Source organism: Taudactylus pleione, unplaced genomic scaffold (assembly GCF_031769625.1).
Source record: "Taudactylus pleione unplaced genomic scaffold, aTauple2 ptg000198l, whole genome shotgun sequence".
NCBI lineage: Eukaryota > Metazoa > Chordata > Amphibia > Anura > Myobatrachidae > Taudactylus > Taudactylus pleione.
In genome coordinates, this window is record NW_028284600.1 from 10170506 (window position 1) to 10185442 (window position 14937).

Consider the following 14937-nt stretch of genomic DNA (forward strand, 5'->3'; position numbering starts at 1 on the left):
GATGTGGTGCAATGTATATCTAATGCTTGCTTAACCCTGTGTAACCCCGGCTGGCAATTCGGGTGGTAATAATTTGTGGCATAGGCATTTAGGTAGATTGTTCTTCTATTGTCTCAAGGCTCAAAGACTGTGTTTTAGTTATATCAAGTTGCCAGTGAACTACTGCTATCAGCATAGCCACAGTATTATCCCTATTTTTCTAAAGGCTCAATGACTGTGTTTAAGTTATTGCAAGTTGCTTATGAACTATTGCCATCAGCATAGCCTCAGTATTATCCCTATTTTTCTCAAGGCTCAAAGATTGTGTTTAAATTATTACTAGTTTCCAGTGAACTATTGCTATCAGCATAGCCTCAGCGTTATCCCTATTTACTCCAAGGCTCAAAGACTGTGTTTAATTTATTGCAAGGTGCCGGTGAACTACTGCTATCAGCAGTAGTGAGGTTGTATTCTGTTCATGATACATTTTATACTGCTGTTATTCACTCATTTGTAAAAATAAAACTGCATTGTACCTTCCTTCCGGTCTGGTTACTGTGTCTGCAAAAGGGGATATTATTAGGCTTACCTCTCTGTCACGGTGTGTCCTAACTCAGCTACGGGGAGATCGGCCACCAAAGCTTACTGAACACACCTGAATCTGGTGCTAGTGGTGCATCATTACTGTACTAAGTTCCGGAGCATCACACGAACTAGCCACTGCAATCAGGACTGTGATTGCAGTGACTATGCAGACCCATCACAGAGTGATTGACAGGAAGTGCCACTTGTGGGTGGTAATGAGGGGTTTGTTGGGGAAACGCAGGTGTGCCAGTGCGTTTCAACGCTGTTGCAGGTGCGTGCATAAATTATCCACTGCAATGCCATACACAGCTTGAGGACTCATATTGTGCAATGAAGTTAGCAATTCCTGTGTAAGGTCTGACCTTGTGCAAGTATGCGTGAGGCTGCGACGGTACTCAATTGTACTGATGGTTTCGCAGTCTTGCTAAACATTATGGATGTTTGTAAGGTTTGGTGGGCGTCCTTGTGTAGTGCTGCGACGGCATAGCAATCACAATGGATTAGCAGGTATGCAGTCACATTGCCGGCGGAAGGAATGCCGCCCGGCAATATACCAACGCTGATATCCCAACAGCAAACGGGATACAGACGCCGGCATCATGAAGCAGTAGAATCCTGATCATCCAGACGGGCAAGTAATGGCAAAGTCCCCGGGGAAGAGGGGTTAGGTTTAGGCACCACTGTGAGGGGATAGGGTTAGGCACCACCAAGGGAGCGTTAGGGGTGGGTAGGGGTAGGTTAGCCTACTTACCCACCACTGCCAGCATTCTGATCCACCCGGCCTTCTGCGGTCGGGATTGTAGCCGGCTAATCATACCGATTCCGGATTAGCAATCTATAGCAGTTGAACTGCATGAGTAATTGCTATTTCATTCGCAGTTGCCATCCGTAATGAATCATGCCCAATGTACAGTATTGTAGGTGGTCACTGTGATGTTCAGTCAGTACAATGGACCTCATTCAGAGCCGCTGCAAAATGCGAGCGCTCGCTCTGAATGAGGGCGGCTGCTTTGCCTTTTCTAGCTGGCCTCCTGGCCACTCGCTAAGCTGTGGTTGACCACCAACAGCTTTAGCGAGTGACCAGGTGAAGATCACGAAGGTCGAGACCATCAGGGCATGCGACGAGACCCTTGGGGTAGGGTTTCATCCCCTGCAAGACCCAGGTAGCTTCCTGCTCTAACAGAGCAGGAAGCTACCTACTGACATCACTGCTGATGTCAGTAGGGCCGCCTACAAATGGCAGGTGTTCCTTTAGGAACGCCTCCGTTTGTCCGGCCACCCCCTCACCCCACCTACAAAACAGGGCGAGCTGTCGATCACCATCCACAGCCACCCCTTTTGTAGCGAGCCCCAGAGCGAGTGAATTTGTCACTCGCTCTGGGGCTTGCGCATGTGCACTGCGGCCGCTGTGTGTGCGCAGGGCCTCACCATCAACCTGCTTGCGAGCGCATAGCGCTTGTGAGCGGATCTGAATGAGGTCCAATGTTCTTTGCATTATATGGTGGTCATATAGGTGGAGTGTGACTACTATCTACGGGTGGGGGGGATGCTGAGCTGAGTCTTTGCCCTCAGTGACAGAAAGCCTAGTTTCACGATTGCCTCAGCAGCCCCAGTTACCAGAACTAAGGTGAAGATTTTTAGTGCTGCTGGATCCAATTATCAGCTACAGGATTAACATTATATAACAATTTACAGTGTATATGAACTGAATTATGTATAAAAAGTGATCCATATCCCAATCTCTTTGTTTTTTTCCTCAGTGAACCTAGAAATTGGTAGTAAAGTAACTCCATGTAATTTCTATCTTCTGCAGTAATCGGCCAAATGTTTGATTTTTCTTTACATAAAATGGTTCCAATTCTAAATGAGACCTCAAATGTGTATAATGCCTTTATATAATTGTATATATTAGAGAACATATATAAATAGCCTGTTTTACCCTAATAAATAAATGAGCAGAAACAGACATGATAAAACTGGTATTTTATTGTGTCTCCGTTATAATTAGTGACTGTATTTAGAAATGTGAGTATGGAGTTGTCGGTGCTGGGTCTCGGGTATTCGTACAGCCAGGTCTTTGTCAGTCACCATCTTTAATTGCCAGCAGTGTCAACTAAAAGCAAAATAAATAAATAGATACATAAATAAGGAGTAGAAACCTTAATTACAGAATAGTAAAAGACATATTGTAAACCTGCCAACTAAGGTGGTTCTGACTTTTGGTACGTAGCTGTAAGGAGTGTAGTTATAATTAAATGGGACTTGACCACTCTCAAAATAGTTTTTAGGGTTTATAGGGTTTTGCTGGATTGTGCACGACTTACGCAGATCAGGCACATGACAACTAAAAGAAAGAGGTCAGGGATGGCGACTAAAAAGACAAAGGGCCTGATTCAGACCCACTCGCGAGCGGCTGTCCGCTCGCAAGTGGGTCGATGTTCTGGACTGAGCATGCGCACGACGGAGGGAGCTCCGTCGTGCGCATGCGCCAGACGCGACGAGCGAAGGAAAGTCCTTCGCTCATTGTGTCTGATCAAAGGGGGCGTGCTGTCGATGTTGATTGACAGCACGCCCCCTTTGGTAGGCGTGCCAGGGACGTGCCTCCCTGACGGGGGCGTTCCCACGGGAACGCCTCCCGTCAGAAGCCGGCCCACTGATATCACTAGTGATGTCAGTGGGAGTGATTTTGGCTCTGACAGAGCCAAAATCACTCCGGAGCTTGCGGTTGAAAACCTCAACCGCAGGCTCCGGCTCGCAGTTTCGATGGTCGCGATGGTCACGACCATCGCGGCCATCAAAATGCACGCTCGTATAGCCTGTGGGTGGTGACCCACAGCTATACGAGCGTCAAGGAGGACGCTCCATTTTCATGGAGGCCGGCCTTCATTCAGAGCGTGCGCTCTGCTCAGAGCGTACGGCTCTGAATGAGGGCCAAAGTCAGTATCCAAGCAAATGTCAGATCAGACAGATAAAAGGGAATCGGTATGAAATCGGTTTGATTCCCGGCAGTGGAAGCCTGACAGCACTGGAAATCCCAATCGTTGATAGGTAAGTATTGTCTAACCTAACCCCCCTAACCCTCCTTAGGGGTGCCTAACCCTAACCTCCCCCCCAAGTGCCTATCCCTCATCACCCCCTTCCCCGCTGCCTAAACCTAAGTCCCCCGGGGGGTGCCTAACCCTAAGTCCCCCCGGGGATGCCTAACCCTAACCCTCCCTCCCCCTAGCCTAACCCTAACCCTCCCGGAGGGGTGCCTAACCCTAAGTCCCCCCCGGGTGGCCTAAACCTAGCCCTCCCCCCTCGCGGCCGTCCGTTCCCGGCATCACTACGACCGGGATGCTGGGCGCCGGTCTTCCGGCGTCTGGGAAATGCCAGGCGTCTACATCTAGACGCCCGGCATTTCACCCTCGCCAGGATATGACAGTCGGGAAGCCGGCTGCCGGTATTAAGGCAGTCGGCTTCCCGATTGCATACCGCTAAAAGACAGGGTAATAATCCAGGGATCAGGTCAAATGGCTAACAGGCGGAAGGTTGGAAGGAGATATTAGTGAGAGGGCAGATCAGAAGCAATAATACATTATTAATTTAAGGGAAAATTAAGAATAGATACATTTTACATGCAATAGATATTCTACATTCTAAAACTATTACAGTCATTATACCCAAGGGAAATATTCTATACAATGAATGAATGCAATATGTAAACAGTTGATGTATTGAGCACAGTACATGATACACAAGTCAATTGAGTATTTAGAAGTCTACGATGACACATGAAACATACTGCATGCTCTGGGTCACAATTTGAAATTCTACTCCAGGGTTCTATTTTTTTTATTTAATTTTTTTACTTTTATCATGGTAACCATAAATCAGGGGTATGGGAAAGACAACCATTGCTTTTGATAATAGGACTAGTGGTCTCTGGGATGGGTGCGCGTGCTGTTATGGTGTAAATCAGCCCATCTTGTCTAGCTAAGGTGCTGGTTATAGATTTTTGGGGTCATGCTCCTAATAATTATTTATTTTTGATGGAAATGTACTTTAATTTTGAATGGTGCAGTGCGAGGGACTCAATGCGACATCTGGTGGTAGTGAAGTGGTACTGCAAGGGAAAAAAAGTACTTTACATATGGGGAGATTACCGAACTTCATTCGATCATACTTTCATAGGCTTTAATGCTCAGATTGCAAACCATGCAATGTATTGAAGGAAAAACAGCATATCAAAGCACACCAGTCAAATTGCCCTACCTCAAAGTAGATTCCTAATCTAGTTTTCTTATCTTGCCCATCAATCCTTGTTTTCTTCTGGACAATACAAGAACCAATACAACTTCTAATAAATACTTCTAATTGACCAAATTATATAGGGAATGCACATACAGTACAAACAACATAGGCAATTCAAAACAAAGAGTGACCTTACCAGTACTGCAAGGGTGGTTGTATTCTGCAATTGCTTGTTCATCTGAAAGATTACAGTTTAAAAAAAAAATAACTTTCAGTTTAATCCCTCAACTACTAAGCTATACACTTGTTATATCATCAATTACTACACAGATAGTATGGCAAAAATTCTATTTTGAGTTTATTTGAAAGTTTGGAAATTAAAGGAATGGAAGATTATCAACTGTAGCAATCAGGCAGATGTTCTCATACTAGTGTAGTATGTTACCTGTCTCATAGTAATCATACACTTTTGCAGTGGCTGGTTTTAGATCCTTGACTTCAGCGTCCTGTGTCAGCATGAATGAGATATCATGAGGCCTAGGTCCTATCTACAGGAGGGAAAAATATTATTATTATAATAATTATTATTATTATTAACAATAACAGTTGTAACTAAAAGCCAGAAGCATGTTTGTCAAGTGGTGGTCATGCTATCATATAAAAGCAAAGCCTTTCTCATCTTCATACCTTCCTGTTTATATATCTCAAGTTCATGATCTCTAACTTAAAATTTACAGTATAGAACTATTTACTTAACCCTCTAGGTACTGTAGCTCCTATCAGATTGGATCTACCATGAGTATATTTTATTATGAGTTAACTTAGAGTGAAATGAATTGCAAACAATTGTGTACACATGCAATATTCACAACTGTATTTTACTTAGTTTCACATTTTATTACTGGACTTTAAGACCCATGTGTTTAATTTTGCATTCATATTGTGTTTTCCATGGCAGGAGAGAGGAGGGCTGCAGGGTCCCAATACAGGAGCAATAATTTGCCTTCGGGAGTTGTAGTTAATGTTTTGGAGAATGGGTGCTGAATGTCAAAAATACAGTAGATTAAGGGCCTGATTCTGAGTTGGCAATACAGCAAGTAAAGACCTCCATACACCTACCGATGTATCCTGTGATGGGATCGGAAACCCAGATCCGCCGGTCAGAAATGCCGACCAGTGGCCATCAATGTTCCGCGATCCATTGGAGGATCGGTGAAATCCACCATTTTAAATTTCACAGATTTGTAAATCACAATCATATTTTGATCGTGATTGTCAAATCTGTGAAATCCAACATGTTGGATTTCACTGATCCGGAGATGCCGGGTTAGCAACCAATCAGATTTTAGCTATTATCTTCTAGAAGGTGCCACTTCTAAAAACTCTCACTTTAGTAAATTTACCCCTAACAATCTACAGCCCCAATTAATCTGTGAAATCCAACATGTTGGACAACCTGATTTACCAATTTCAATCACTTTCTGCGATCTGTGAACCCCATACATTGCAGATTTTTTTTTACACAATCTTCTGCAAAATGCAGAATTGCCACAATCTATTGCTTATGTATGGGGACCTTTAGATGTGAGAGGGAATTGTCCAAACTAAGATCTAAATTGTAGGGTAAAAATAAAGCTGTCCCTCATTTGTTGGCTACCACAAATGCAATAACCTGTGGATGTATTTGCATTCTTGTATTGCTACAAGGTTTATTCAGGTACTATACACCAGTGGCAAACACACGACTTCTAGAGGGGGCTTTCCAAATGCTTGATTTTAGGGTGAGTGTGGCTAGTCCATGAAAAGGGCATAATTAGCACTTATCCAGCTTTAATATGTGTCATACAAAGTGTATTGTGTGTCAGGATTCCAGCATATACAGGACCAGCAATCACAGTAAACCATTAAATGTGGCAGTAGGGTCAGGCTGCTTAAGCTGAATGTGTTTTTTTGAGAGGTGGGCACCATTCCAGATAATTGGAGCAAGTCTGGGGGAGCAGCAGAAGAATCTAGCACTGCCCTAGGTTTCTGCCAGTTCCTCTCAGTCTGTCACCTGATCCCCGGTTCCCGGGGTTTGGCCAATCAAGTCCATGGGGGAGAGGCCGAGCTGGGCTGCAAAGGGCACAATTTGAATTTCCCTCAGCAGGCAGCAGCTCACTATACTTCATGGCACCGCACTCTCAGTAGCTTACATGGGCCCCCACCACCAAGTCCAGGCCCAGGTAAACAGTACCCACCTTCTCCCCCTCTCAGCCCCCCTGGTTACAAGCATTAAGATCAGGGATTGTAAAGTCAGCAATTAGTGTAAGCAGGCACAACAAATAATACTGACCTCATTTAGGTACAAAGTCACAATGTCATTCTGGATGTCGCTTCTTTGTATCACTTTGTCTGTCTCCAGCTGTGAACACAAACACATGAAGATGCAAATCTGCATATCTTCCTGATATTAATAAAATAAGTAATATACTGTATTACACCGTCAAAGAAACTCCTTTTATTTTGCCATCGTCAAAGATTGCATTTTTCCCTTCAGGAGCACAGGGCTGCATCACCCAAACTTTGAGGTATTTAAATAAATCTTATCTGCAGTCAGTGTAAAGGACACACCAGGGAATGCAGTGACTTGGGTCCATGTTTAAGGGGTGTGACCAGCCACCAGAAAGGGTGTGGCCCACTTTGATTGGCAGGAAGGCTAATCTTGGTGTAGTTTCCATAGAAATGAACCAAGCACCCAAGATCATCTATGCTACTGCTACACCAAGAGATTGACCTTCTAGTAGAGTAACAATGTCTAATTTGAGTGAACCGTCTGTAACCTGACCCCTAATGGAGCTGGTGAGGCCCTCAGGCAGTGGGGCTCACCGGGAATTTCCCCTGTACTCCCGTGGGCCAATACGACCCTGTCTGCAGTTCACAGGTTTTTATGAAACTTTGGATGATTTGTCTTCCTGACTATTACTGAGGATTTCAGCAATTCAGACAATTAAGCTTACCGTGGGCCTTATTTATCAACGAGTTTTAACATTCACATTGAGCGATAAAACTCATTGCGCATGATAAATGGTGCTCAAGCCAATCAGTTCCTAACTGTCATTTTTCAAATAGATGACAGTTGGGAGCTGATTGGCTGGAGGACCATTATCATACGCAACAAGTTCTATCACTCGTTTTGAATGATAAAACCCGTTGATAAATGAGGCCCTGTGTATGATAAAAATGTTTCCCTTGTCTCATAAACAAACTGTACGAGACAATGTCCGTGACTGACCTGCGCTATTGTGCTCCTCACTGGGATGTATCCAGACAGCATCTTTATCTCAATAACAGCCATGTTGGAATTTACCCGATTACCAATGTATCTGCAGGAATAGAAAGGAAAAAAACATGACAGACTTAGTTTTAATTTTACATTTAATCTACTGCAATGACTTACTATCCTGGAATGTTACATGCAATCATCAAGCTTTTCCACATTTTTTTTCTTACTTTCTCCCAGAAGAAAAGTATGAAAAGTGCATAAGGACTCTGAATATTAATTTATTTTTTCTATTCTGTGCTGCCTTTAGGTACAATGACTACTAGACTAACAGGAGTGACACATTTGTACTGCTCCTTGGTGAGTCTAAACAAAAGAATGACAGGTTTGAAAGAACTTGGTAGTATAAAAATGAGAGATACGATTGTAAGTAAGGGGTTGATGTGTGTCTGTTTTCTGCCACCTCTCATGATTGTTAACCAGAGATTCTTAGGTGTCACAGACTATTATTATTATTATTATTATTATTATTATTATTATTATTATTATTATTATTATTTATAAGGGTCTGTAGTACAAAACTGTAAATTGGGATATTTGAGGTCTCTCCAAGAGGGGTATTCAATATGAAACATTAACTTCACTGTCGAAGTTAACGTTTCATATCGGAGTTTTTACCTGCGTTAAAGTATGGTGCGCGCTCCCGCTTATCCCCGTATTCAATATAAAATTAACGAAAACGGGAAACTCCGAATTTGGATTTGCGTAAAGTTACAAATTTTTCCTTAAAATAATTGTAAGACCCCCCTAAAGTTGTAAAAACATGGGGATCACTATGGGTACCCCTGTTTTAGCCTTTAATTGAAAGTCGGGGATTAAAATAGCCGCAGCAGGTGTTTTTTTCCCGACATTGAAGAAGTGATGCAGAAGAGCACTTAGGTTTTTTTTTTCATTTTTTTAAGTGGTCCCATCAAATTTGGGGTACATGAAAATGGGTACTAGCATATTTTGATGTCCCTAAAGTAAGTTTTTAAAAATTGTACATTTGTGTACCTGCAGTTATAATTCTATTCTTTAAAACACCTGCCGCATAGTTGCAGAATAGCCCTGAACCTATTTCCCTATTGTCAATCATTTTTTTCCCATTTTTTTTTTCACCCCAATTTTTAAACTAATTTTATGGGGTGTCCCTATTTTTTCTTTTTTTACTTTTTTTGACACAGTTCTTTTTTAAATGTCAGTCCCAGGGGTACAGGCTATTTTTTTTAAGCCTGCACCCCTAAACCCCAATTCTGCACTTTTTTTCGACACCTATTCAATGGTGAAAAGTTATCCCCGTTTTTTATCAAAGACTTTTCAAAACTGCGATAAGTCTCTGAAATTGAATACGGTGTAAAAGTAAAACCTGCGATAATGACGTCATACCTCCGATATTAACGCAAAAACGATGTTATCGCTCCCATATTGAATACCCCTGCAAGTGTTTAATTCGTATAGGGATAGCTGACACATCACAGCAATGCTTTCATCATCTGTATAAATTTGTAACAGTTCATATTTACAATATAATATGTCAATGATAAACAGTAGACATGCCCTACAGTGAACCAGCAGGGATAATGTAGCTCTTCAACAAATATAATTAGTGCTTCATATTTGTATGAAAATAAGTTTTAGAGGAATAAATGGCATATTTTTTATATGTTCCAGAAGAGAGTTATAAAATACTAACTTATGTACCCAGTTTCACCCGGGTAGACCTTAGATATTTACTATTTCCATTTCCAATGCATCCTTTCACTACTATAGTAAGGCATTTCCCTCCTTCATCTGTGTAGTAACACATTCCACTCCCTCACCTCTGTAGTAACACATCTCCCTCCCTCGCCCGTGTTTTAACACTTTCAACATTCCCCATACTCACCTGTGTCGAAATACAATCCCTCTCTCCCACCTGTAGTGAAACACTACCCTCAGTCATCCCTGTAGTAACTTAATCCTCTCCCTCACCTCTTTAGTAATACATTACCCCTGCTCACCCCTGTAATAAAACATTCCCCTCCCTTGTCCGTTGTGTAACACATTACCTTCCCTCACAATGTAGTAACTCATTCCCCTCCCATCCTTGTGTAGTATCACATTCCCCTCCTTCACCTCTATAGTAACACATTCCCCTCTCACTGCTGTTATAACACATTTTCCTCCCTCACCTGTATAGCAACACATTACCCTCTTTCACCTGTGACCTAAGAGTTATTGAGGAATCTGTGAAAACACATTTTACCCCGTTGCATTGCTGCCTGCCTCGTAAGACACATCAGGATCATATGGCTATTGGCAGCTCCAGAGGTGAGGCTGCAGCATAGTCCAATATTCAGTTAAGGAAGCCACACCAACCACCAGTGATGTTTGGCAGCAGTTTGGGTTAAAGTTGGTGTGGCTCCACTATTTGAATATTGAACTGTGCTGCAGCCACGATGAGTCAGTCAGTTAGAACATTGCACAGGGGGAGGAAACATTTTACCCCATTTCACCCCCCTAGGAGTCTAATTTTAAAAATCCATGCTTAGTGGGTACCTACGTCATGGAAGGCATATACTCCCCATTTTTCATATTTCTGGGTCCAGGGGTTTGGATTGGGCATTGATGAAACAGTGAGTCAGGCAGTCAGTCCGGACATTTGATTTTATAAATACATATACTATAGATTTGTGAAAGCCATTACTACTGTAGATCTGTTCTTACACACTGCACAATAAAATTGTTGTAAAATAGAAAAGAATACTAATACACCACTTACTGTACTGTCACAACTGAGGAGATTTGGGCATAAAAGGAGGTTTAGAGTAATTCTGACTAAATTAGGTTGTGATTCAATTTAAAGAATAGTCAGTGGTAGCACGGCTTTGTGTTTAATAGTATGAGATACATTTGGGGAGATTGTCACCTTATAGAAAACCAGGTGGTTTTTATTTGATTAACAATTTAACACCCATTTGTCACATGTCTAGTTAATGATAATTACTAATAATATATCACTGTTTATTTCCAAAGCTTAGGGGCATTATTAGGGGCATTATTAGTCACCACCAATATTACAATGTTTATTGGCTATTAGTATTTCAGTGTCTTTGTACTCAATATTAGGATAACAGTGTTCATTGGCCAGAATTGGAATAGAATAAAGAAGAGCAATGTTTGTTATTCTTTGTTAGAATATCAGCTCTTAATTGGTCACATTATTTGTGCTATTACAATAGCACTATTAGGATTATTGTTTATTAATCCGTATTGAGATAGTAGTGTTTGCTAATCACCATTAAGATATTAGTGTTCATTGACCACTATTAAGTAGAGATGTGCGGTTCGTTTCTCCAGAAATCCGAAACCACCCGAATTTCGTGAATCTGGGAAAGCCGGGTCGCGGTTCTGATCTTTTTTGCGGTACGGAATTCGGATTTTAAATTTGAATTTCGGGTTTTGGAATGCATAAATTACATGATTTTAGCTGTTTTTAAAACTTTTTATCTATTTTTTATTTTAAAAAATCCAGATCCAAAACCAAAATCGAAACATTTGAGGGTGGTTTGCAAAACCAAATCCAGATCCAAAACCTTGAAGGAGATACAGATCCAAAACCAAAAACACGGGTATCGGTGCACATCCCTACTATTAAGATTATAGTGTGTATTGTTAACAATTAGAATAGTAGTGTTTTTAAACAGTATTAGGATAGCAATGGATATCATTGCTTATTTGTAACAATTAGTCACAATTAGTGTAGCAGTGTTTATTATTCACAATTAGTGTAGTTGTTTTTTGTCCACTATTATGATTTTAGTATTTATTGATCACTAATAGGTTAGCAGTATGTATGTTTTACGAATAGAATAGTAGTATACTTTATTTCAATTGTGATATCAGGGTGTATTGGTCACTATTACTGTTTAATTGTTTATTAGTTAATGAAGGAAGATAAAGTACATAAAGAGCATAAATTACTCACTTAGCATTGATAAGAATATCGAAACTCGTCACTGGATCCTTCTGACATTCTCTTTTTGAAACTGACTTCACACTTAGTGAAAATGTGGCATCAATGTTGGGTGGAGGGATGTTATATCTCAGGACTGTCTGTTGGTTGAGGACAATGAGGATCATTTACCAATCAGAAAAATACATATGTGATGTGTAATCACTGTGCCTATTACAATATACAATATAAAGGACTTTAAAATATGACCTGGAGAAACAGTAAAAGAGGGCAGATTACCAATTACTCTAAGGTCATGTAAAATGTGAGTATTTTGCATAGATTATAAGGGGTATATTTACTAAAGTGAGAATTTTTATAAATGGAGATGTTGCCTATAGCAACCAAGCAGATTCTACTTAACATTTAACTAGCACCTTCTAGAAGATAATAGCTAGAATCTGATTGGGCAACATTTCCACTTCTAAAAACTCTCACTTTAGCAAATATACCCCTTAGTCTCGGTGTACTTCTTCTAAACTATAAACATGTCCAATATAGGCAATCTTCAACCTTTGAAGTCTGTACAGACCATGAGTCTTGTTTTGAATTACTGTAGTTTATTAATTTATAAACATGTACTTATATACTGTAGTGCCAGCATGTTCCACTGTGCTTTGTAAAATTTGCAACAATTTGCCTTTCTAGTATTCTTATGTAATGCCCCAACCTACCCAGGCTATAAGACTAGTCTAATGAAATGATGCTTATTTTACAAAACATGGTATCTTACATCTCACATGTATACATGGTCCTTCAGTGCAGGCACAAATGTAGTATGAATTCTGCAAGCATGCATTTTTCTCTACATTAATGACTTACAATGATTTAAACGGAATTGGTATGTAATAACGCCAAACCTAAGCCAGGCGGATGAAATCCTCATGCCGGAAGGCCAACAGATGAAGATCCCGACTAAGGTAAATAAGTACCCTAACCCTCCCCTCTCCCCCCCTAACCCTAACCCTCCCCTCTCCCCCCCTAAGCCTAACCCTCCCTTAGTGGAACCCTCCTGGTGGGGTGCCTAACCCTAACCTCACCCCGGTGCTCTCTGACCCTAATTCCCCATTCCCCTAGCCTAACCCTAACCCTCCCGGGAAAGTGCCTAACCTAGGACCCTAAACCTAGCCCTCCCCTCCCCCCCTCCCCTCTGCGGCTAAGAGCTCCCGATGCCTGGCTTAACTACATTCGGTTTGCCAGGCATCGGGATTTCGGCATGAGGCTAATGATAGGCGTCGGTATTTAGACGCCTATCTTTAGTCCCATACTGGGCTTTCACTGTTGGGATTTTGACCGTCGGCATCCCGACTACATCCCAATTTAAACTAGAGGTAGTTTGTGAGAAAGAGAAAATTAGTTAATGGAAGTTTCTACTGACCTGTACAAAGACGCAACCTGTCCCTGTAGCTGTCATTGTGTACTCTCCGGGGATGGCTGGCAGTGACGTGCTCTGGAGCAGCAGCCGGTTATTGTTATTCACATGGAACTGCTCCAGAAACCCTGATGTGGAAGAGATTGTCACAGTCACATCCCCCTTATCACTATATGTGTACTCTGCATAGCTGGACAGAGCCTGAAGAGCCACCACTGTATCCTGGGAAAGGAAGAAGGTGGTGTGTAAAGGTTCAAGAGGTATGTAAGAAGAAAATATAAAAACAATAGATGCACATTATACAGTACAAACAGAAGTGAAGGATACGATTAGATGATTTAGAAAATACATAATAATGAACAGAGTATATATAAGTCCCTATCAGTGATGGATTTTATTTAGGGTCTGCCTTCACTCACCCCCAGTAAAATCCACCACCCCCAGTGAGCCCCTAGTCCATGCACTGGCAGGCTTGAGACTACTCATTGGATCGTTCTTTGCTAATCACACACCGACAGACAGGCCCAGGGGAAGATGTTTTCTCCTCCTGGGACAGCTAGTCCAGACTGTGATTAGCATAGCATACTTCATATGGGAAGCCACTCCCCTGCATTTCTGTCAGTCTTATTTGGCTTCCAGGGGCTGCAGCCGAAGCAGTCCGTAGTAGTCCGTAGCAGTCGGGTTCTGTGTGCATGTGCTTTTTTTCCCCCCTTTTTTTTGCACTTGCACATTGCATACCGGGTCCCGGGATGACCACAACTGCACCTGAACTGTCATTCAGACAGCATTCCCTCCATCATAAAAGTAGAAGATGCTACTGGTCACTATCTTTAAGGTTAGCTCTGTAGTACCTTTCAGTTACCAGAGGTGTTAAATGTTAATTTTCACCTGCTTTTGTAGAAATTAAGTGACGATGAATATGGGTCATATAGTGGAGAGAGATAAAGTACCAGCCAATCATTTCTTAACTGTCATTTTTCAAATACAGCATGTAATATGACAGTTAGGAGCTCATTGGTTGGTACTTTATCTCTCTCCACTTTATTTATCTCCAAGGCTTAATACATCTCTTGTGTTAACATACTGTGAATTGTTGATATACTGCCAAACACCATTTTGGTTTTAAGCCCTTCAATCTGAGACTGAATACTGGAGCTAATCCTATTAGTAATTATACTGTGTTCAATCTCCAGCCTGAGGGCTCCACTAATCCCCAGACACTGGGCATTTGTGTAGAAAGAAATTCAATAATTAATATCACTTGATTCAGTATATCATTATAAGCACCAATTTAACCATAGCACCCTTTACCAAATCAAATGGTTGACTGTAGATGTATACTTACTTTTAACATATTGAGATTGTAAATTAACATAACATAACAGCTAGTTACAGAGATACCTTTTCTGAATGTTGGTAAATATAGGCAGCAACTTATCATTATTTATGAAAATGTTCCCTCTAACGTGCTCAGGG

The 14937-nt window shown here is 41.5% G+C and overlaps 1 protein-coding gene across 1 annotated transcript in view; it reads right to left on the minus strand.

Annotated features, from left to right (window-relative positions):
- Positions 1-4858: 4858 nt before the first annotated feature.
- The window catches only part of LOC148518855 (alpha-2-macroglobulin-like protein 1), a 120172-nt gene continuing 110093 nt past the window's right edge, over positions 4859-14937 (minus strand). The window contains exons 30-36 of the mRNA XM_088476940.1: positions 13468-13683; positions 12063-12190; positions 8069-8159; positions 7130-7198; positions 5243-5345; positions 4994-5035; positions 4859-4875 (exon numbers count right to left, since the gene is read on the minus strand). Of these exons, the coding sequence (XP_088333066.1) occupies positions 4859-4875; positions 4994-5035; positions 5243-5345; positions 7130-7198; positions 8069-8159; positions 12063-12190; positions 13468-13683 (666 nt within the window). The remainder of the gene's footprint in view (positions 4876-4993; positions 5036-5242; positions 5346-7129; positions 7199-8068; positions 8160-12062; positions 12191-13467; positions 13684-14937) is intronic.